The following is a 21,179-nucleotide window of genomic DNA, read 5'->3' on the forward strand; positions in this document are numbered from 1 at the left end:
TGGCTCCAGTAATCACATGCCTTAGTGCTCTTCATACTTTACACTGTATTTATACTTATTGTACTAGTGTTTAGAAATACTTTATTATTTTATTGTCATTATAAGTAAACAAAAGAACCAAGATCAGGCAAAATCTTAATTTTACATCCAATTCTTGGTTGCCAGGTTCCAACCGATAAGTGGTTCCATGACTCTGTTAGGATAACACTTTGCTTCTGCCATTCAAGAACATGTTCTCTTATTTCTAGATTCTTAGGCAAAGACTCATGCAGCTTTTGGAGAATCTGATCAAAGTGGTGAACCCTCTCCTTGTAAAAAGTACATATATGTATAATATATGGCCTGGGTTCATGGGTGAGTGAGCTGTGAAGTCCATCCATGGAGTCCTGGGTAAGATTCCCTGCTCCAAATGGTCAGATACCAGAAATCTGACTCAACAGAGAGGTACCAAAATTTTGGCAGTTGGAGAGAAGAGGAAAAATTTGATTTATGACGTTTTAACATTATCTAAGGATTTCAAATTATCCAAGCTACCTCCCTTCTGCTGTGGACTAACAAAGGGAGATGTACCCAGGTGAGGGGACGGCATCCACCTGGTGAATTCACATTTTAGTGCCCTTATACACTGCTGGTGGGAATGTAAATTGATCCAACCAGTATGGCAAATAATATGAAGTTTCCTTAAAAAATTAAAAATAGATCTACCATACAATCCAACAATTCCACTTCCTGGTATACACCCAAAGGAAATAAAAACAGGATTTCAACAAGGTATGTGCACTCCTGTGTTTACTGCAGCATCATTTACAACCAGCATATGAAAACAACTCAAACACCCTTCAATAAATGAATGGGTGAAAGCAATGTGCTCCATATCCACAATGAAATAGTATTTAGTCACGGAAGAGGAGGGTACCCTTCCACTTCTGACCTCATGGGTGAACCTTCAGCACATACGCTAAGCTAGGGAAGTCAGACAAAGATAGACAAGTACTATCCCTTATATGTGGAACCTAAAAAAGTTAAATAAGTAAAAAACAGAGAGTAAAATGATGGTTACTAGGGAGTGAGTGGGAGGAGCAGGGAGGAATAAGAAAAAAATGAAAGTGGGAAACTTTCCTGATGAAAACTGTCAGTTTTACTAAAACGAACTTCTAACAGAAATTATACAAAAATATCTGTGTATTAGTTAAATTCATCTTATCCTACCTGATAATACGAAATGAAATACACACCGCTGAACTTACACCATACCTTTGCCAGCAGAGTTTTCCCACAGCCAGGAGGACCAGCAAGGAGGACTCCAGCTGCAGAGGTCAATCCAAGAGCCTGGAACTGATCTGGGTTACTTACTGGTGCCTGGAAAGTACAATCCCGACAGTGATCTGTTACAAATGTCCTTTTATACCAAATGTTCAAATGATCTCCAGAGGCCTATTTTCAGCACTGATCATAAGGCCTGAAGAAATGGACAGTACCTGGGACAAAGTGCGTACCTCCGCTCCAAGCATGAGGTATATGGTGAAAAATAAAAAAGTCCCTGCTCTTGAGGGATCCACACTTAAATGTAAGTTCTGAAAACATTTTAAACATAAAGGTTTTAGAAAAATTTATCTAAATTTCTAGGTGAAAAACATTGAAGGCAATGACCTCCTTTAAGAAACCTAAAGCAGCAGTACTCTCCAGAGCCAAAAGCCAGACACCTGTTTGCTATAACCTCTGTGCATTTTCTTTCAGTAGTTACACATCTCTGTAGAGATGACACTTCATTAATGAATAGCGGGATGATCAGTGGAGGGAAAAAGTAAGAGTAAATAAAAATCCAAAGTTTCATGGGCCTTAAACTGCTTTGACCCTTATGTGCTTGACTGAGTTCACAAAGTATTTCTCAAACAATGTGGTTTTAGTTAAAACCTAACCTTTTATTTTTACTTACTCTCACAGAATTCAAGTACAACCAAAGGAGTAAGTCTAAACTAGATCTCAGAAAAATGAAAATAAAAACCATCATTGGGGGCTTAATAATAATACTACAGAACACATACAAGAAAACATACAGTCAAGCCAATTTAGACATACAACCTAGTACACACGCATGGTTGTTTACCCATCACATGGGCCAACGGCACTTAGCTGCAGGTGCACCTACCAATATCGCCATGGTGAGCTCCTCTCTGATATCTTCCAGGGCACCAATATCTGCCCATGTCACATTAGGGACAGTGACAAAGCCTTCCCTTTTGGCAGAGGGCTGGACTGAAGACAGAGCAACAATGAAATCATTCAATTCAATGCACAACCCTTGCAGCTGCTCCTCTGAGAGGGGATCTTGGTTTCTTAGCAACCTCAGCAGACTTTGCAATTCATCCTTAACAGAAGCAATTGAGAGAGAAAAAGAAAAACCACAAAGTTTGTTGAAACAATACTTTTTGTACATTTAAAAGTTATTATTGCAATATTTCTGTAAGCTATAGTGAACTTCTATGTATTTTAATAATTTTCTCCACTGGCAGAAGACGTCATTTTATTCTAAATAGATAATTTGATTTGGTCAAGGAAAGGTACACCAATTATACTCAAATATAGAAGAATGATTTTTGTATCCTATACTACGGCTAGCTACAGCAAACATAAGCAGCTGGCACAGATTCATTTCAACAACCATGTTATTTCCATTTTTCATTTACAAATATTTAAGAAGCAACTGAAATTTGGTGAAATTAAAACAAAGTTACTCTGATGGCAGTAAAATTTCATAATATGGTTCCCTGATAGCTTATGAACTAAAGAGAACGCAAGAAATTATCCTGAGTCTTGAACTTCAAAGGCAGATTTCTCGCCTTGTGAAGAATATGAAAGTATAAGTATAAACAGTAACTGAATAATTCAATTTATAAAATCCTAATTTACATGCAACATTATAAAAGAATAAGTTCATTATTTTCAACAGATATAACTGTGGTTCTAAATGAATAAGGAAAAAATAATTTAAAAACCAAAGACCTAGATCTAAGTTCCTGCCCTGGAAAGTAGAGGGGTATGTCCTTGGGCAAGTCACAATCTCTTAACCTTAGTTTCTTTGATTATAAAATGAGGAAAATTGATGTTTACTTGACAAAGTTAAATGAACCAAATCATATATTATATAGACGCCCTCTGTGCAAACCTTCAAACACTGTATAAATGTTATTTTGAGTCTTCATGATTTACAAAACTCAAAATTTTAACATTGATCTTGGACAGATAAACATCCCTCTCACATTCATAGGACTGTCCTCCAGAGCCATCTGCAGCTAGGGACAAGAATATGGTTGCATCAGCACTTTCCTAGTCCACCTAACCAAAAGGTGACCAGGAAATACAACTAAATGCCCAATGCTCTAACAGGAATTGGCAAACTTTCCATAAAAGGCTAGAGAGCAAACGCTGTAGGCTTGGTGGGCCACACGTCTCTGCTGCAAGGACTCCTGTGTGAATTCTGCTGTGAAAGCAGAAACAGACAATATGTAAATAAATGAGATCACTTTCATTTACAAAAAACAGGAGGTAGGCGGGTAGGCCATAACTTGCCAACCCCTGCTCTAGAGTTTCATAATCATTATTGTAAAACGAATAAAACAAACAAAAAAAACCCCAACTTGTACTTTTGAAATTATAGACATTTTGGGTATAACTGGTAATTATTCTAAAGATAAAATGCCAATAAAACAGAAAATCATAAACCTTAACTACATCGACACTTGCTTGTAAGATAACACAAAGAAAGAACATTTAAAGGCCAGTTTATGGTACCTGTCTAGAAAGCACCTGTGTTGTACAAGTGAGCTCAGTTCCGATCTTTTCTTCCTGGCATCCTTCAGATGGCAAACCTGGAGTTTCAGGCTCTTTCTTCTGTGAATCCTGCAGCTGCATTAAGACCCTGCTGACTGCACACATGGCTGCCTCCCGGCAGAGTGCCATCAGATCTGCACCAACAAAGCCTGGCGTCAGGTGTGCTAAGTGACGAAAATGGAAAGTTTCAGGAAGTCTTAGTTTTCTGCACAAAGTTTGAAGTATTCTGTAGAAAAAACAGGGGGGAAAATTCAGACTCCTAACCTACTAGTAAAAAGAAGTCACTGAATATATTTATATAAAATGTTAACAAGTGGTAAACTTAGTTGAAGGGCAGATAGATATTTATTGTATTATTCTTTCAACTTTTCTGTAGGTCTAAGTGTTTTCAAATATATGGCCATCTACAAAAGCCCTTTAAGGACTTTGTTGATGACGGAACACTGGATAGATGGATGAAAGATTTTACCTAGTAGGGCTGATGGGCTCCCCTGTGTCTATGTCTCTAACATGAAGTTTGGCACTTAGTCAAAAAAAGGGCTAAAGGACACAGGCCTATTTCTCTCTTACTGTATTGGAACCATGTTAAAAGCAAGGACTAATAATTCTTTATATTCCTCATATTACCTACCGGAATAGAATATACATATACAATATGCTCAATACGTGTTTGCTGAGTATATGCAAACAACTTCAATATTGATACTATTTTGCTGCAGTATAAACAGCCAGTAAACAAGCCTGAATGGCTGGGTTACTATTTACAGATGATCTACGTGGGAATGCAGTTAGCAGACATGAATGCAGCTATTGTAATCACAGTCATGACTACAATAGTGGAAGAAGAAATTGGCAACCAATCAAAAGCTGAAGCCACACGAAGTACTAGGGGGAAGGGAAGGGTCACACATGTTTCTTCCTAACCCTTTCTCCTTTCCACAGTGCCTTCTGGTCCCTTCTAGTTCCTGCATTCTTATTTCCTTTCACTAAGTACTACTTCTCCTGATAGCTGCTGGTGATCATGTACACCAATTTTAGTGTCATTAACCTAGGCCATTATAAATACGGTATTTCAAAACATTTCACTAGATTTCTACTTGTAAACAGTGACCCCTGAGATATTTTTAGTTACTGACAGACATGTGGGTGGACATTTCTTTGCTCTGTTGACATTCAACACCAATGACTAGGAAATGCTGGTTCTACAGCCAAACTCAGGTTTCAACTCTCTAGCTGCCATTTAATTATTTTTCACAGAACCTGTGGTCATAGGCAGATTCGCACAACAGGTTAAAGTATGGTACTCAGATTTAACCCACATGTGGACCAGTGAGTACTGCTCTATTCCATAGTCTAGCACTGCCCTAAGCTGACCAGCCAAACTAAAAATGCAAGCCACTGTTAATAAGACTGGACAAATGAGTGTAGATATATAAGTCCATTATTACCGCTGAAAAAAGAACGAAATAATTACTCTATTGATGAGTAAATTATTTTCTTAAAGCATTAATTTAATGTGGGTTTTTTTCCTTTCCATATCAGTTTAACTGGGAGAGACGGGGGGGGAGAAGGCTACATGTGTTTCTCACCCCTGAATTTCAAAGCTTTCAGTTCAGATAGCATAGTGGTTCACAAACTTCATGCTCTAACAGTATACCTTTCCCTGGATGCTTCATCTGGGATCCCAAGGCATATTTCCCGGTCGAACCTTCCTGCACGTCTCAAAGCAGGGTCTAATGAGTCTGGGCGGTTAGTAGCTCCTATGACTAGGACCCGAGCTGTAGCAGCCACATTATTCAGATCTGATAAGAACCAGACACAGGATGAGTGAACAGTACACTTGACACTGAGGACAATGATGCTTACACACATCATTTAAGTGGTTGGAAAGGAAGCATCACACATTTTAACAGCAATATATACATACATATATGACACTAACATTTGAGTTGAACTTTTTTGAATTAGGTAAAATTAGTTATCTAAGTAGTCCCCTTAATACCTTGTTCATATTAATTTATTTAAAAGTTTTAAATTATTAAAATTTCAAATTTATAAACTCTGAATTAATATGGTTTTATAAAATTCACAGTCAGAACAAAATGACTACATGGCTGGGGGATGACTGTGTAAGTTGAACTGTTTACTATTTCCTCTATTCTGACTTATAAAGCGGAATCTTAAAATACACACAGAAATACTCACCAAAAATCCCAACTAAAGGGGCATTCAGTAATGCTCTGGTAATAGGGAATCTGCTTAATCCCCGTACTTGTTCATTTCTCCCCCATTTTAATTATCTTTGAAGTCAGAATGCTTCTACTATCAATGCGACAAGCACTGTGTCAGATTGATTGGTGGTGTCTTTTTCCTTCTTAGAGGTATGTAAAATAATAGCGTATCTTATAATTGATAACAATTTAGCTTCAATAAAACATAGTCATTCAGAACAAAAAAATTTTACATAAAAATTAAACAGGAAAATAAGGAATCTATGCTATTTCATAGTAGATAGGATCTAGTTTCAAAAAGTTCTACGTGAGCTGATTCCTTCCCTCCAAATTTGTACCTAAAAACCATTAAAACAAAACTGAGAAACAAGTTACAGATAGGGAGAAAATAACTGCAACATACTTAATAAAGAAGTGGTTTCCACACATATTGAAATAAAATATTCCTTCGAATCAGTTAAAAACAGTTCAATATAACAACGAACAAAGGATGAAAAAAGAAATTTGGGAAATGCTACAAATTGCCAAAAAAATAAAGGGAAAGGTGATCAACCTCAATGGTAATTGGGAAAATTAAAATGAAAATAAATTGAGGTATCAATTTTCACCCATCAGGTTGGCAAAAATGATAATAATTCAGTGTTGCAGAGGATCTAGAAAAGGGTGACCCTCATACAGTGTTGGTAAAAATGTATACTGCAGGATCTTTCTGAAGGTAATCTGCCATTTCCTATGAAAATTCAGAATGTGTACTTTTTTTTATTTTTATATTTATTTATTTTATATTTATGTATCCTAGAAATATAGGAGTGCACCAATAAGAACTGTTTAAGGATATTCCCTACAGCTTGTTATAAAGCAAAAAAACAAAATTAAAATAACCTCAAAATGGGAATACTTAAATACAATATGGTAATTCTATCCTAAAAAATACCAGGTAGCCATTAAAAAGAGGTAGCCCTGGCTGGGTGGCTCGGGTAGTTGGAGTGTCATCCCGTACACCAAAGGGCTGTGGGTTCAAATCCCGGTCAGGGCACATACCTAGGTTGTGGGTCTACCCCTGGTTGGGGCATGTACGGGAGACAACCAATCGATGTTTCTCTCTCATACTCTCTCCATTCCTCTCTCTCAAAAAATAAATAAAAGCACAACCTTGAGGATTAAAAAAAAAAGGCAGGGGTAGGTAAATATAACTGTATTAAAATGGCAACATTTCCAAGACATTGTCAAGATACAAACAGCAAGTTATAGAACAATGTGTATGGTATAATTGCAATATTGTAAAAAGCAAAACAATATGTTAGTGTATTTATACATGTGTGTAAACTCATCAAAAAGAACTATAAGTTACACTCCAAAAAATTAAATTAATGATGTAATCTTTTATGGGGGGAAAAAAAGATTTGTTTTTGACTCTGAGTTTCATTCTATTTGAATGTTTTATATCTTCATATATTACTTACACCATTAAAAACAAAGATAATTTACTTTCTCAAGCGAATTCATCATTTTAAACTGACCATCCATGCAGGTTAGGAGCTGGGCTACAATTCTTCGTTCCATATCTTTTGAAGCAACTTCTCTTTTGGGGGTAATGGCATCAATTTCATCAATAAAAAGGATACAGGGTGCATTTGACTAGAAAGAGTATCACAAAAGACAAACATAAATATGCTTCCTATACTTTGCAGCATAGTTAACTACATACATTTTTAAAAATCTTAAAGTTCAAGGATCATTCACCAAAAGAATAATCCTAAAGAAGGTAGTTCACAGCGTATTGCTTCTGATTTTTATGTGACTTAAGAGAAATGAGATGCTTAAAAGACCTGTATAGAACACATTTAGTCCTCTCATCAATCCATGTTTTCTGATGATAAATCTACCACAATTCTTTTATAAGTCAGGAATATTTGCTATGCTATAAAAATATAAGTTTATAAACTTCAAATTAGGAAATCTAAGCTTACTACATATGTTGTGTGTTCCTACCTACACAAAAATATCCAAGCTTTTCCCTAGAATCTGCTGTAAGAGGCATTTAAGAAGCACCAGAGGCTTTACCTTTAAATTGTTTGTGTGTGGTAAAATACACATAACATTTACTATTTTCACCATTTTAAGTGTACATTTAATGTTAAATATGTTCACACTGTTATGCAACCATCACCACCATCCATCTCCAGAACTTAACCATCACTCCGCACTGAAACTACAAGAGGCTTATTTTGAAGACTACACTGAGTCAGGAAAGATGGCAAAGTTCCCCTATATCAGTGTGGGTAATGATCATCCTTAGTCTTTTTTAAAACATAAACGAGGTAGAGTTAAGGTAGAATAAGTTAAGATATAAGCACCAACTACCTAGAGTAGTCAAACTCAGAGAGACAGAAGTGGAATGGTGGTTGTCAGGGGCTGGAAGGAGGGGAAATGGGGAGCTAGTGTTTAATGGGCAGAGCTTCAGATGGTAAAGACGAAAACTTCTGAAGATGGAGGGGGATGGCTACATAACCATGAATGTACTTAATACCACAGAACTGTACACTTTAAAGTGTTTACAATGGTAATGCAAACATATTCACCCCCCAAAATAAACAAATGAGGATCTGTCAAAATGAAAACCTTAAATAAAATATCTATATATAACCTAAAGCACAGCTCATTCTTAGTTATTCAGTGGCAAGGAGTGACACTGATTATGCTATGAGTCAGATTCTCAGCCTGGCTAAGATGCAAATCCACGGGGACCACTGCAATTTCAAAGGAAAGAGATCTGGCGCATCACTATGGGGCTCTCCTCCTAATCCCCCCATGACAATGTTTGCAGAGAAGCACTTTTCACTACTGGATACATGACCCAGTTACAAGAGGCGCATTTCAGAGACAAAAGGTCCCAGAAAGCAAGCACATACTATTTATTAGTGGCCTGGAAAACTGAATGAGAAAGAGGGAGAAAAGAATAAGCTCAGCACTGGTTCGGAGAGAGCCACACGACCTAAAGGTGCCATCTGTCTCTTTTACCTTCTTCATTCACCATAGTGTTTACCATAAACACAAATAGTATGATCTATCAGCTCACTCTGGAAAACAGGTACACCTGAGAATTCAGCTTTGCTCTGCACAGTGCCCTTCCCAGCCTTTCTCTGCACCTTCCTTGTATTGTCCACACCCCTTTCAATGTCAGTCTACACATCAAACCAAGTAGATGGTTTCTACATTCTTGCTATTTTAAAAGATATTTCCTGCTAAAATACAATTTCTCTTTTAAGTTCACATCAGCTTTTAGCAGTTGCACTGGCCATTTTCACCAATTCCTATATATTCTGGGTACAAAAGACATAAAATGAATCTTTCCACCATCTTCAGTTTTCAATTTTTTAACCCGTGTGATGACTAGTGACTGCCCAAGTGTGCATGTTTACAGGCTTTTGCTGTGTGCTGGGCACTAAACATTAAAGGTTTTAGAAGAATCCTCTCATTTATTGCTTTCAATAATCCCATGAGATCTAAGTAGTACTATTAACCTAGTTTACTAGTAAGAAAACTAAGGGTTAGAGTGGTTTCAGACCTGAAAGTAGAGACAATTAACCAGGAAACTACACTGAAGAGAAAACTTTAATTGGATGCACACGTCATCTTCCTCAGAAGTTCTTAAACACACAAATTTAATGACATGAATTACAACTAGGATAAAATCCAAGCTGTAATTTCTTTGGTGACAGAATTTTCTTTTCACAGCTTCAATTATGCAAACAGAGAGGAGTTTATGCTAGCATGTCTATGGTTGCTTTTATGTGATAATTCTAATGTTGAAAATGTTCACATGCTTACAAGTTGTTTGGGAAACCTAAATTGTGGGAAATAAAAGTGAAAGAAATTATCACAAGGATAATCTATTTTCCACATACACTACCAGGTATGACAGCCTAGAACTTCTCTCACCAATTGTACTTACGCTTGGTTTCAGATGAATAGACTGTTGTATCCAATGGTCTGCATCAGTAAACCTGCCTTAAATATTTAGCCGTCACTTCTCTGCATTTTCGCTAAGATCAAGTGTAAATATTTAGCCGTCATGAGTAGCAAAAATTACCATGTTTACAAAAGAAAGGCCAGTGAATGGGTGAAAAACACTAGCATTAGAGAAAACAGGATCTTCAATATAACCTTATACAGTGTGACAGCCTGACATTAGTCATCAGCTGACTCACCACAGCCTGTTCAAACAGTTCTCTCAGCTTCTGCTCAGATTCTCCAGATACTCCAGACACAATCTCTGTAGCAGCCACCTTTAGAATTGGAAAGTCAAGTTCCTGCACACAAATGTATAAAAGAATGACCAAACTTGTGAATTTTAACTTCCCTACTTTTTCCTTAGTCAGTCCCTTTCTCAAAATTACATTTTTAAAATGACTAATTTCCTGAGGAATATCTTTTTGTGTTGGTTCGATAAAAAACTTTATTTAAAAATCTATGGTTTTATTCAAACACATTGAGAAGATACCTTCTACTTGTTTTTACTTTACAGATATCACTATAAAACTGTTATCGTCTCTTCTGAATAAAGGGTCTTGAATCTCAAGAGCTATGATTTCCTCCACTTAGAAATGAGCCAAAACAAATTTATCTGCTGGAGAGGAAATAGCAGGGGTTGTGACACAGTTGTCCCCCATACACTCTAATAGCACTTCTCTATCCCTAATCCAGACAAGTAGCCAGTTACTGGTCTTCAAGTAGAGAAACAGAAACTACCCCTGTCCCACCTATACAAATAGCGACAAGCCTGCCCAAATCCTAAACATTCTTTGGGCCATCTTAATATTCCACTTCGCAACCATATTTTCTTTGACCCCAACTCTTAACTTGGGTATCCCAACAACAATCATATGGCATTTTGCACTTCTGTCTCTCACTTATTACCATTGTAACTATGTAGACATTTATTTGCTTCGATGACTGTTTAATGTCTGTCTCTCACATTAGACTGAAAAACTCATTAAAGATGAAAACTGGGTTTGTTGTACTGTATTTTGATGCCTGGCACACGGCAGTCACACAACAGATTTATCCAACAAATGAATAAATGAGGCAACTCCATCAAGTTCTCCTACATAAAGGATTTTGTTTCACAGAATACTAATCTATTAGTGATCAGCACAGCATCCTGTTCTTCAAACTGAAGTTACTCAGACATTTTGCATTTTACCACCTAATACAGTTCTGAAAAATATGATGGGACTAAAATAAGATAATAACTTTTTATTTTGCCAAGCATCTATTTTAGAAAGGATATTTTAACCCTAAAAAGTATAAGACCATTACCATGAATGAAAATTTTGAATAAATATAGCTCTATAAGAAACGCTACATCCTTGGCTTTCTTATTTCACTGCCCTTTCGAACCACTGGCTTAAAGAGAAAGAACTAAAATGTAAAAGTACTAAAAAGGGGGGGATTTTTCAGAGCTGTATGATTTTGCTCCCCATCTAATCCTTGCCACACAAATAACTGAATACATTTAAAAAAACAGCATCTCACAAACAGCAGCATGAAAGAGGTAAAAAAATGAAGAAGGAATCAGTCCTCCTGAGAATATGCCAAGTCTGGTTCAAGTTGACCAAAGAGAAAAAACAAACAAATAACAACAAAAATAACAAAAGCACCCAAGTGTCAGCAAGCCTCACCCCAGCGATTGCATGTGCAAGTAATGTCTTCCCACAGCCTGGTGGTCCATGGAGGAGAACACCACGAGGGGGTGTTACGCCCAGGTGCTGGTACACCTCCGGGTGACGCATGTGTATGAGCATCTTGCAGACTTCCTAGCAGGGAAGAAAGAACAAAGACATCTTTCCCAGCCCAAAAGAGAAAGAATCAATGTGGAATGAAATGTCCTATTCTTTGGAGCAGCAAAATATAGCAGGGAGAGTGTAGGCCTGAATTCTAGCTCTGGCACCTATTGTGTGACTTCAGCAATAGTATGTCTGAGTTTCCATTTCCTAATGTCTACCTTGTAGATGGAATGAAAGCTAACTAGCATGGTAACTGCAATAGACACTAAAAAATAGTAATCATTATTTTTAAATAATATTACTTATAAAGTATCTAGCTTTATACACACTATAATTAAAGTAGTGACAACGTTGAAGGTATTATGCTTCTTTTATCCCTCAATACCCTGAAGGGTACAAGTTACGTTTGCTCTTCTCACCTTCCTGGTCTCCTTTTCTATACCTAGTTCCTATTAGAAACAAAGAGGCAGACTTGGTATACATAACTCATTGGCAATAAACCCACTGGAAGTAAAATTCTGAATCCTAATAACCTTTAATGTAGTATCATTGCCTCCAACATCTTCAAACTTCACATTGGAGATCTGGAATTCTAGCGCCCTGGCTTTAGCTGGTAAACAAAGAGGGAGAAAATGAAAAGATCAGTGATTCAGTAGTAACTCAGAATTATATTTAAAAATTCTTCAGTAAACAAAGGTGCACTAGCTACTGAAACATTTTCTAATAAACATCTCTGCACAAGGAAGGTCCCCCAAGCAAATCAGCTTGGAAGAGTGATGCCTCCCTCAAAGCACACACAAGCACCACCCCTCCCAGACCCGCAGCTCACCTTTCTTTTGCAGGATAGCTTCTATTTCTCCATCTACTTCCTGAGTATCCCCTTGTTTCCTTTTGCTTCCTTTGCTCTTTAACTTGCTTTTCTTTTTTTTATTACTCTCCAGAAGAGATGACTCTTTTGAATCCTGGATGATTAAAGCAAAGAGAACAGGAAAAGGTCCATTGATGATTCAAAAGAAGAAATGTCTGGCAAACCAAAAGGCTTGGTTCTTGGGAACCACTTAGAGGCGAGTTGTCCAAGAGAAATACAATGTGGGCCACATATGCAAATTTATATATTCTAGAGCCCCATTTAAAAAAGGAAAAAAGTGAAATTAATTTAATAATCTATTTTATTTAACCAAATATATTCATTTCAATATAATCAGTACAGAAATTGAACAAGATGCTTTGTACTGTTTTTATAGTAAGTTTTCAAAGACCAACATGTACTTTATGCTTATAGCACATCTCAAGTCAGACAGTAATTTTCATGGGAAATACTTGACGTGTATTTAGATTTCATAAAATTTACAGCTGAAAAAGTAGATTCACTTACCTATGTTGTCCCAAACATACTTAGAAATGAATTGTCAAGAAATGAATTAACTACTTTTTTTTAAATTTAAATTTCAATTCCTCATGTACACTAGCCAAATTTAAAGTGCTAAGCAGCCACATGCGGCCAGCACTTACCACACTGGACAGTGAGCCCTGGGTCAAAGATAGCCAGTCTATTATGGGAGAAATTACTTTAAATCCCCTCTCATTCTGCCACGTATTAAAAAGAATCAGTTAAGAATGATGTCCAATTTGTTCAGTACACGCTAACTCATCAAACTTCACTTTCCTTTATGTATATTTCAATTTTAAAAGGTTAAAAAAAAATTGGGTGTTTACTTATTCTTTACATTTAAAAAAAATGTTTTTAATCCTCACCTGAGGATATTTTTTCCATTTCTTTTCAGAGACAGTGGGAGGTGTGGGGGGGGGAGAGAGAAACGTGGATGTGAGAGAGACACATCAATTGGTTGCCTCTCACACATGCCCCGACTGGGGGATCGGGATCAGCCCCCAACCGAGGTACATGCCCTTGTCGGGAATCGAACCAGGGACCCTTCGGTCAGTGCGCCGATGCTCTGACCACTTAGCGAAACTGGCCAGGGCCAGTCTATACATTTTTATAGTGCATCCATTTATGTAGGCTCCCTTAAGGTATTACCCTAAAGTGAAAATAAACCACATCGATATTTTAACAGCTATCTTCCCTACTTCCTACAACTATCAACTTTCTGTAACACATCCCCAAGTAATAATTCTTTAACTCTCACTAGTAAATGCATCTCCGAAAGTTCATTAGGCACAAATTCAATGAACTGAAGACTACATGCTACATGTATTTTAGCCAGGGACACATTATGAAACAAAACAAAGCCCCTGCTCTCTTGGAGCAGATATTTCTAGTGAAGAGAGACAAAGAAAAAACCCAAGTACACAATTACACAAGACAGGTGCTTTTAAGTCTTAAAAAAAAAAAATCAGCAGGGTTAGGAAACAGAGCACCCAATGATGTGCTGTTTTACATTCATGTCAGAAAAGGCCTCTCAGTGAAGATGACATATGGAAAGAGCTGTGCAGAAATGATGGAGGGAACCACCTGAATCTGGGAAGTGTTCCAGACAGAAAGGACAAATGCAAATGCCCCAAGTGCGAGGGTGCTTGGTGTGTTATAACAGCGAGTGTACACTGTACCTAAAGCAAAGCTGGCAGGTGTAGGGGGAGGGCAGTGGATGAAACTAAGAGGCAGCAGGGCAGATCAATCATACGGGGCTTTAATGGCAATTGCAAGGGCTTTGATTTTCCACTAACAGAAGCCACTGGAGGATTTTTAATACAAGAATGACAATGATCTCACTTAACTCATAAAAAAGATATCTGTGTGAAAAATAAACTAAGGAACAAGAGTGGAAGCAAACTCCAGTTGGAAAGTTATTTCAATAGTTAAAGCAAGAAAGACGAGAGGTAGTATAAACTGTAATAAAAAAAAGTATAATGGTTTTTAAAAAAAGAGTAGAGGCATGGACTAGGATGGAAATGATGGCAGTAGTAGGAAGTGATGAAATTCTACACGTATTTCAAGTTCCTGTTTTCTCTTTAACACAAAAATCTGCTTATTATATTCGATGAAAAGACTCTAATGTACGCTAACAACGTGGGGCTAAAATTTCACTATAAAAATACCTCTATCGCAGATACTGTCTTATGATTACTTGTTTCCTCTGACATGTCCAAGAAAAAGCTGTCTTTCTTTCCACCTGGAGTTTTGTCAATAAACCATCCTCCTTCAGAGCCGCTAGTAGGGGTCTTCCAAGGAATGGAGCAGGTTTTAGAAGCTGTTGGTGGTGCTGAAACACTGGTTTCTCTTTGCTCCATCTCGGGAGTACTTACAACAGAATCAGGATTTCCTTTCCGATATAAGGAGAGCAGGGAAGTGTTCATGTGATTTGCCAACTGAGAGAAACATGATTTTAGCATAAGTTACTCAAAGGTATTCATGTTTGATTGCCTGTAAGTTTTCTACATTGCACTTCAACAACTTCTCTCATAACACTGAAAAATAGGTATTTGCCATGAAATGATTCAATCACAAACATTTACTATCCAGAAAAGTGTATCCACTTGCCACTCCAAGTTAATGTACCAATTCATAATTCGCAGTTAAATAAAACCAAATAAGAATGGTTGCTTTTTAAAAATATAACAGAAGCAAGTATGAAAATGAGCTGGTAGTCAGTCAATGAGAGTCACTACTATTCCGTCAATTCAAAAATAGATGAGTATCATCATGACTATTAATAAATTCAAAAACTGAATTGCCAATGGGAAAAAAATAGAAAGTAAGTTACAAATAATTTTACATATTATTCCCATGCTTCCCTTTAATCCAAGTCTATTGGTAATGCTAACTCTGGCAGAAAATGTATCTTTTTCTTCATGTTTACTATTAATTCCCCTTTCTGTTCATGTCTGCCCTTATTTCTGGCCATTTCCTTCCCTTCCCTTCTTTTTCCCTGCATAGTAGACTATAAAAACAACTACGGGAAAGATGGTTAACCCAAGAGCTCACTACCACTGTACACAGGAAGTATCAACTGTTTCCTGATGAAGATGTTAAAAGGCTCTCATTCTAAAGGCGGTTCATTATGATTTTTAATAAATCAAAGTAGGTCCATTAAATGTCTGGCTTACCTGTGGATCTGGGTAATCTTCCATATCTGAATCACCATCCGAATAGCTTTCAGTATACCTGAGTAAAAAGAGGTGAAATGACAGTAACGCTACACAAACTTTTTCATAAAATACAAAGTGCACTTTCCAACGAATATATGAGGCCATATAACCTCAATGCCTTCAGACTTCTTTGGGGAACAGTGAGCATTCAGCATGTCTGGGGTTAAGGATTGGGGCGGCTAGGAAAGCGTTATGCAACGCCCGCTCGGCAAGGAGGAGCCACTAAGGCTTTAGAGTGGGAACGTAACGAGCCGAGGCTCACGCCGGGGAAGCCCCCCGCTCCGTCATCCTTACTCATTATCCTCTTCACCTGCTCTTGCTCTTTTTGCCAGATGTTCATCTTCTAATTCTGCTACATTCCTACGTTCCTTCTCACTGTTAATTACACTAAATACTGAAACAAAAGAAAAATGCCGTAAGCTAACACCGTCCTTTCCAGAACTTTATTAGTACTTCAGTTCTAACACTAATAGACTCACCTTTTTCTACCTGAATCCTAAAGGCATTTCTTTTTCTTCGACCATAGTCTATGCTGAAAAACATAACAGAAGTTTAGTACAGCGGTCGCCCCGACACAAATTTGCATGAATATGTAATTATGTCATTGAATTTACATTGAACATAAACCTATTTCCAAACAACTTTGGAGTTTACATTTTTACTACTGTAATCTTTCTTGATTAGAAATGGGGTTATAGCATCAGAAACACAGCCAACTTGTACTGAAGGGGACAGAGACGGATGAAATGAAGGAAGGCTGCTGACTTCTGGGATTCTACACAACAGGCCAAAAGAACTATTCAGCTGTGAATATGCATTCTCCTTAAAGAAAAAGGAAGAATGACTTCCAAGGAAGTTCAGAGGTTGGCAAAGCTGCCACTGCCATCAGGGACCCAGGGAGCACAGGCCTGTGGAGTGGCACTGTCTCCTCCTCTGTACCAAAGGGCAGGGCAGCCACCCTAGTGAGCCCACAGGACAGAGCACTGAGCCAGAGGATTATTCTTAAAGTCTAGTGGAACTCACCCTGCTACATTTCAGACTTGCTTGAGACCATAACCCCTTTCTTCTTTGCAATTTCTCCCTTTGAATGTCTATCCGATGTTTGTATAATTGAATTGAACTCCAAACTTATGGACTAGAGAACTAATGCCACTTGAACTATTAACATCAAGTGGAAATTTAGGCAAAATGGAAACTTAAAAAATGGTAGGAAGGAAACAACAAAACAACAACAATGGGGGGAAATGGTAGAAAAGAACAGCAAGAATCTGTACACTCCATTTCTTTACCTGTACATTCTTTGTAAATCAGATGCTAAGACTCCAGTGTCCACGTATTTGCCACATCTGTTACTGGTGAGGTACTAAACAGAAAATATGATAAATATAAACACCCAATATTTCAAACTCAGGGGTTTAATTGACAAATAAGAGACTGAACTACTCAAACACGTTATATTTAATATAAACTCTTATTAATAACGCATACCAGAAACATAACTAAAAATCACTAAATGACTGTCACATCTGGAATCAGAGAATTTAATTAAAACTATCAATCATTATGACACAGGAAAACAATAACTAGAACAGCTATAAGGTAGTGAGTACTTACTATATTCTAGGTTCCCAAATACCCCAGAACAAAGCACTAAACTCCCAAGGGCACCAAGGGATACTTTAAATTTGAGGGAACATGGTAATATTTGATAGCTGCCCAACACTGCAGGAATTACAGCCTGAGACAATTCATAGCTTCAATATTAAATCACCATCTGACGATGTCATATCTTTGCAAAACCGGGTTTTCAGCAGTTGCTATAATAAAAAGAAAATCCCATGCAAAAATCAATGTGGAACAGGATGAGAGTGGCAGTTGGAACAACCTGAGGGCAAGGTATGAGAAGCTGTCCCACAGGCATATAAATCCCACTCGTAAGTAATTGTGGTTATCGGGTATTACTTTTGGGTCTAAGAGCACCATAAATATACCTGCTGGCCATCCAGCCCAAGTCTCCCACTTGATAGAGCAATTTCTTCTCAAGAATCCCTAACACATGATAACGCTCTCTACGTAAATGCTTCCAATGACAAGGGACTAGCTAGCAAAAGCTGCACTGCTCCAGTTAACCTTTCCCTTCACTGGACTCCCATCCTATGCTGTCATTTACTATAGTCAACTACTTCCTCAGAAGCTCCTAAGTTTTAGGTCCAGATTCCAAACCCAGCACGTCTACATAACTTCCACGTGGATTCCCCACCAGGGCACATGTGGGCGATGCAGGTATGATCCCTGCTGGGGAGGCAGCTGATGGATGTATCCCTCTCACATCGATGTTTCTCTCTCCCTCCCTCCCCTTTCCTCTCTCTAAAAAACAAATGAAAACATATTTCAGCGGTAAGGGCACAGCACGCGGGGCACTTCCAACACTTAAGGAGGCAGTTCCAAAAAGAAGACCGTAGAGCGGCCGGTAAGGCAAACGAAAAACAAGAAAAGATTACAGCTCCCAACGTGTAATGGAAAGAAAAATCTCTCCCTCCTCCTAAACGAGACCGCTCGCTAACGGTACCATTCATTCCAAGACACTCAGCACACACTGCTTTCTGCGGATGACCATGAAAATGAAAAAAAAAAAAAAAACACACACAAAAAAGCCACCTTAGGTAAAGGGCGTATTATAGTCACATCCACCTATTTGTACTGTATCCCAACCTGACCCCAAGTTTCTGGAAAACGGAAATGCTTTGTGGCCCCCAAAGCGCCTCGTACAGTGGGGGAGAGGGGTCCGAACACCGTTTCTGTCCTAACGTCGCTACAGGAAGATTTTAACTCAAAGGCTACCTCCGGCCTCCTCACTGACCCGGGCCGAGGTCCAGCAGAGCCGGGCAGGGCCCCTGACTGCACCTCCCACGGTCGCGGGCGGGTTCTAGCCGCTCCGCCCACAGCCCGGAGGGCAGGCCCCGCACCGCCGGCGGAGGAGCCGACCTGCCACGAGTCCCACGCCCGGACCGGGACCGAGGGCGGGCGGCTAGTCGAGTCCGACGTGGGAGGCGCCCTAGGAAGGAGCCCTTGGACAGCGGACGCGGACCGCCCTGAGGCCCCCGCGGAGCAGAACACGCACCTGGACGACTCGCTGCTTCAGCTTATTATCCACGAAACCCGCGGGCCTGGGCTTCATCGCGTCTGTCGTCGCCGCCTCAGCCCTGGAACCCGGCTTCCCTTGAACCGGGGTCCTCCCCGGGGCTGCCCGCGGCAATCGCCGGGCCAGCTGCGCCCGAAACGCGCCCCGGTCGGCTTGCCCCACGCCGCTCCCCGCAGCGCTTCTGTCCCGCGAGCGAGGGGAAAAAACTACCGACAACAACGAGCAAGCTTGAAAAACCATCAGGTGGTTTCTCGAAGTCTTATTTCACAGGCACATCCACCGGGCCCTGGGTGTCAAGGACCCCCCGTTTGAACAAGCTCAACTTTATTGTTTCCAACTGTGCGAACACGTGCACGCGGCGGCGGCGGGGAGGCTTCCGCCGGTGCCCGTGTTGACAAACTTGGGTTTGTGTGTCTGATTCCAGCCGTTCGAGCCACACCTCTGTGCTGGTGCAGAGTTAGCCTTGGCCGAGAATCTTGACAAAACCAAAAAGCTGTAGGTACTTGGGACGATTTACAAAGCATAAAAACACCCTGCCACTGCTGCTTGCCTTCCTGACCTAATTACCCACGTCCTGGAGGCCGACGAAGAGGCTGGGTATCCAAAGGCAGGGACGGACGGGCTCGCCCAGGTGACCAAACCATCGTGTCCGTTTGGAAATCGTTTCACCTTATGCCTTTTTCGACAGCTACTCTGCTGAGCACGTCCAGGGCAAGGCTCCGTCTTGGCTCAGAATTTTATTAAACATGTATTTGCACCAAGAAGTGCATCTTCAAGTCAAGGAGACTCAAGTAAAGGGACAGTCAAAAAGAAAAGAAAAGAAAAAACAAAAACCCCACCCTGCCGGCTTTAGTTTCTGTTTGCTTGCTTGTTAATGGGGTTTTGAATATTCTCATTTAAGGTGCAGCCTAAGTCGTGTGTTGTAGTATGAAGAGGGGAGGAGAGGAGATGGAATTAAGAGAAGGCCGTGAGCTGTTAACATACTACTGATGTATTTTCTGTTTAGAGTTCATATGATGTCACTACTCCTTTCAATGGTTCTTATCCGAACGATGAATAAAGTATAGATTCTCACTCTGAAATTCAAAGGATTGGTCGACTTGACTCTAACTTCACCTCCTCCCTCCACCCCGTGTGTTTACTCTGCTTTTCACGGAGCAGCACTGGCCTGCTTTTACGCAATGAATATTTATTGCAGGCCAACTATTTCATAGGCACTGGGTACAGCTATGAAGAAACAGGAAAGATGCCTGCTTCTATGGAGCTTACAGTTGCATCGAAAGGTAATAATAAATAAGTTACACACAGCACTTTGCTTCCACTGCCGTTTCCCCTTGTCTACAACGCCCTTCCTGGCCATCCTATGGCTTTCAGAATCCTAGCTAACCATCTGCCTTTCAGCCTTTCCTGATATTTCCCTTCTCCACCCACTGAACCCTCCTGTCATTCATTCAGCACGTATTTATTGTGTGCCTACAAGTTTCAGTCCCTGCCCTGCCTCTGGGTCTTGTGAGGATAGTGAAAGAATTATAATTGTAACTTTTGTAGCATCTTTTTTTTTTATTAGATTAGTATGTGTGTGAATATATTAAACTTGAGCAACCATTCCTTATAGCACGTAGCACAAGTACAGTCGATGCCTAGTTACTTTTTAAATGTAATTTAATCCCATGCATGCAAAATGTACCACAAAGAATGAAAATAGGCTGAAGGGCCCTGCAGCAGCATCACAGCATAAGCCAGGCAGCATAGTTATTAGTCTATAATTTCGTCATAGAATACTATTCTACATTTAGGTTGGCTTCATGGGTATACAATCTGTGTATTCACAAAGGGCTTTGTGCTCACAGGGCCCTACACTTGACTTAATGCTTTACTGTTGCCATCTTGAAATTCTTTTTTTAAACTTTTTATTTTTAAGTTCTCACCCAAGGAGTGAGGATATTTTTTCCATTACTTTTTAAGAGAGAGGGGAAGAAAGGGGGTGGGGAGAGAGGGGAGAGAGAAACATTGATGTGGCACATTGATTGGCTGCCTTCCTCATGCCCCCGACTGGGGGTGGGGATCATGCCTGCAACC

General features: G+C 39.3%; 1 protein-coding gene across 5 annotated transcripts in view; it reads right to left on the reverse strand.

Annotated features, from left to right (window-relative positions):
- NVL (nuclear VCP like) overlaps positions 1-20,172 on the reverse strand; it is a 43,544-nt gene extending 23,372 nt beyond the window's left edge. Inside the window, exons 1-15 of one of the 5 annotated variants that reach the window (XM_081123936.1) lie at positions 19,080-20,172; positions 17,248-17,321; positions 16,438-16,490; positions 16,253-16,352; positions 15,917-15,974; positions 14,909-15,178; positions 12,681-12,813; positions 12,385-12,461; positions 11,747-11,881; positions 10,274-10,375; positions 7,583-7,700; positions 5,489-5,633; positions 3,793-4,057; positions 2,150-2,368; positions 1,255-1,359 (exon numbers count right to left, since the gene is read on the reverse strand). In XM_081123936.1, coding sequence (XP_080980062.1) covers positions 1,255-1,359; positions 2,150-2,368; positions 3,793-4,057; positions 5,489-5,633; positions 7,583-7,700; positions 10,274-10,375; positions 11,747-11,881; positions 12,385-12,461; positions 12,681-12,813; positions 14,909-15,178; positions 15,917-15,974; positions 16,253-16,352; positions 16,438-16,490; positions 17,248-17,321; positions 19,080-19,340 — 2,115 coding nt within the window. In that variant the 5' untranslated portion in view covers positions 19,341-20,172. The remainder of the gene's footprint in view (positions 1-1,254; positions 1,360-2,149; positions 2,369-3,792; positions 4,058-5,488; positions 5,634-7,582; positions 7,701-10,273; positions 10,376-11,746; positions 11,882-12,384; positions 12,462-12,680; positions 12,814-14,908; positions 15,179-15,916; positions 15,975-16,252; positions 16,353-16,437; positions 16,491-17,247; positions 17,322-19,079) is intronic. The other 4 variants (XM_081123939.1, XM_081123937.1, XM_081123940.1 and 1 more) reach the window with 4 other exon arrangements.
- Positions 20,173-21,179: the final 1,007 nt, after the last annotated feature.

Source organism: Miniopterus schreibersii (assembly GCF_964146895.1).
Source record: "Miniopterus schreibersii genome assembly, chromosome: 21".
NCBI classification, from domain to species: domain Eukaryota; kingdom Metazoa; phylum Chordata; class Mammalia; order Chiroptera; family Miniopteridae; genus Miniopterus; species Miniopterus schreibersii.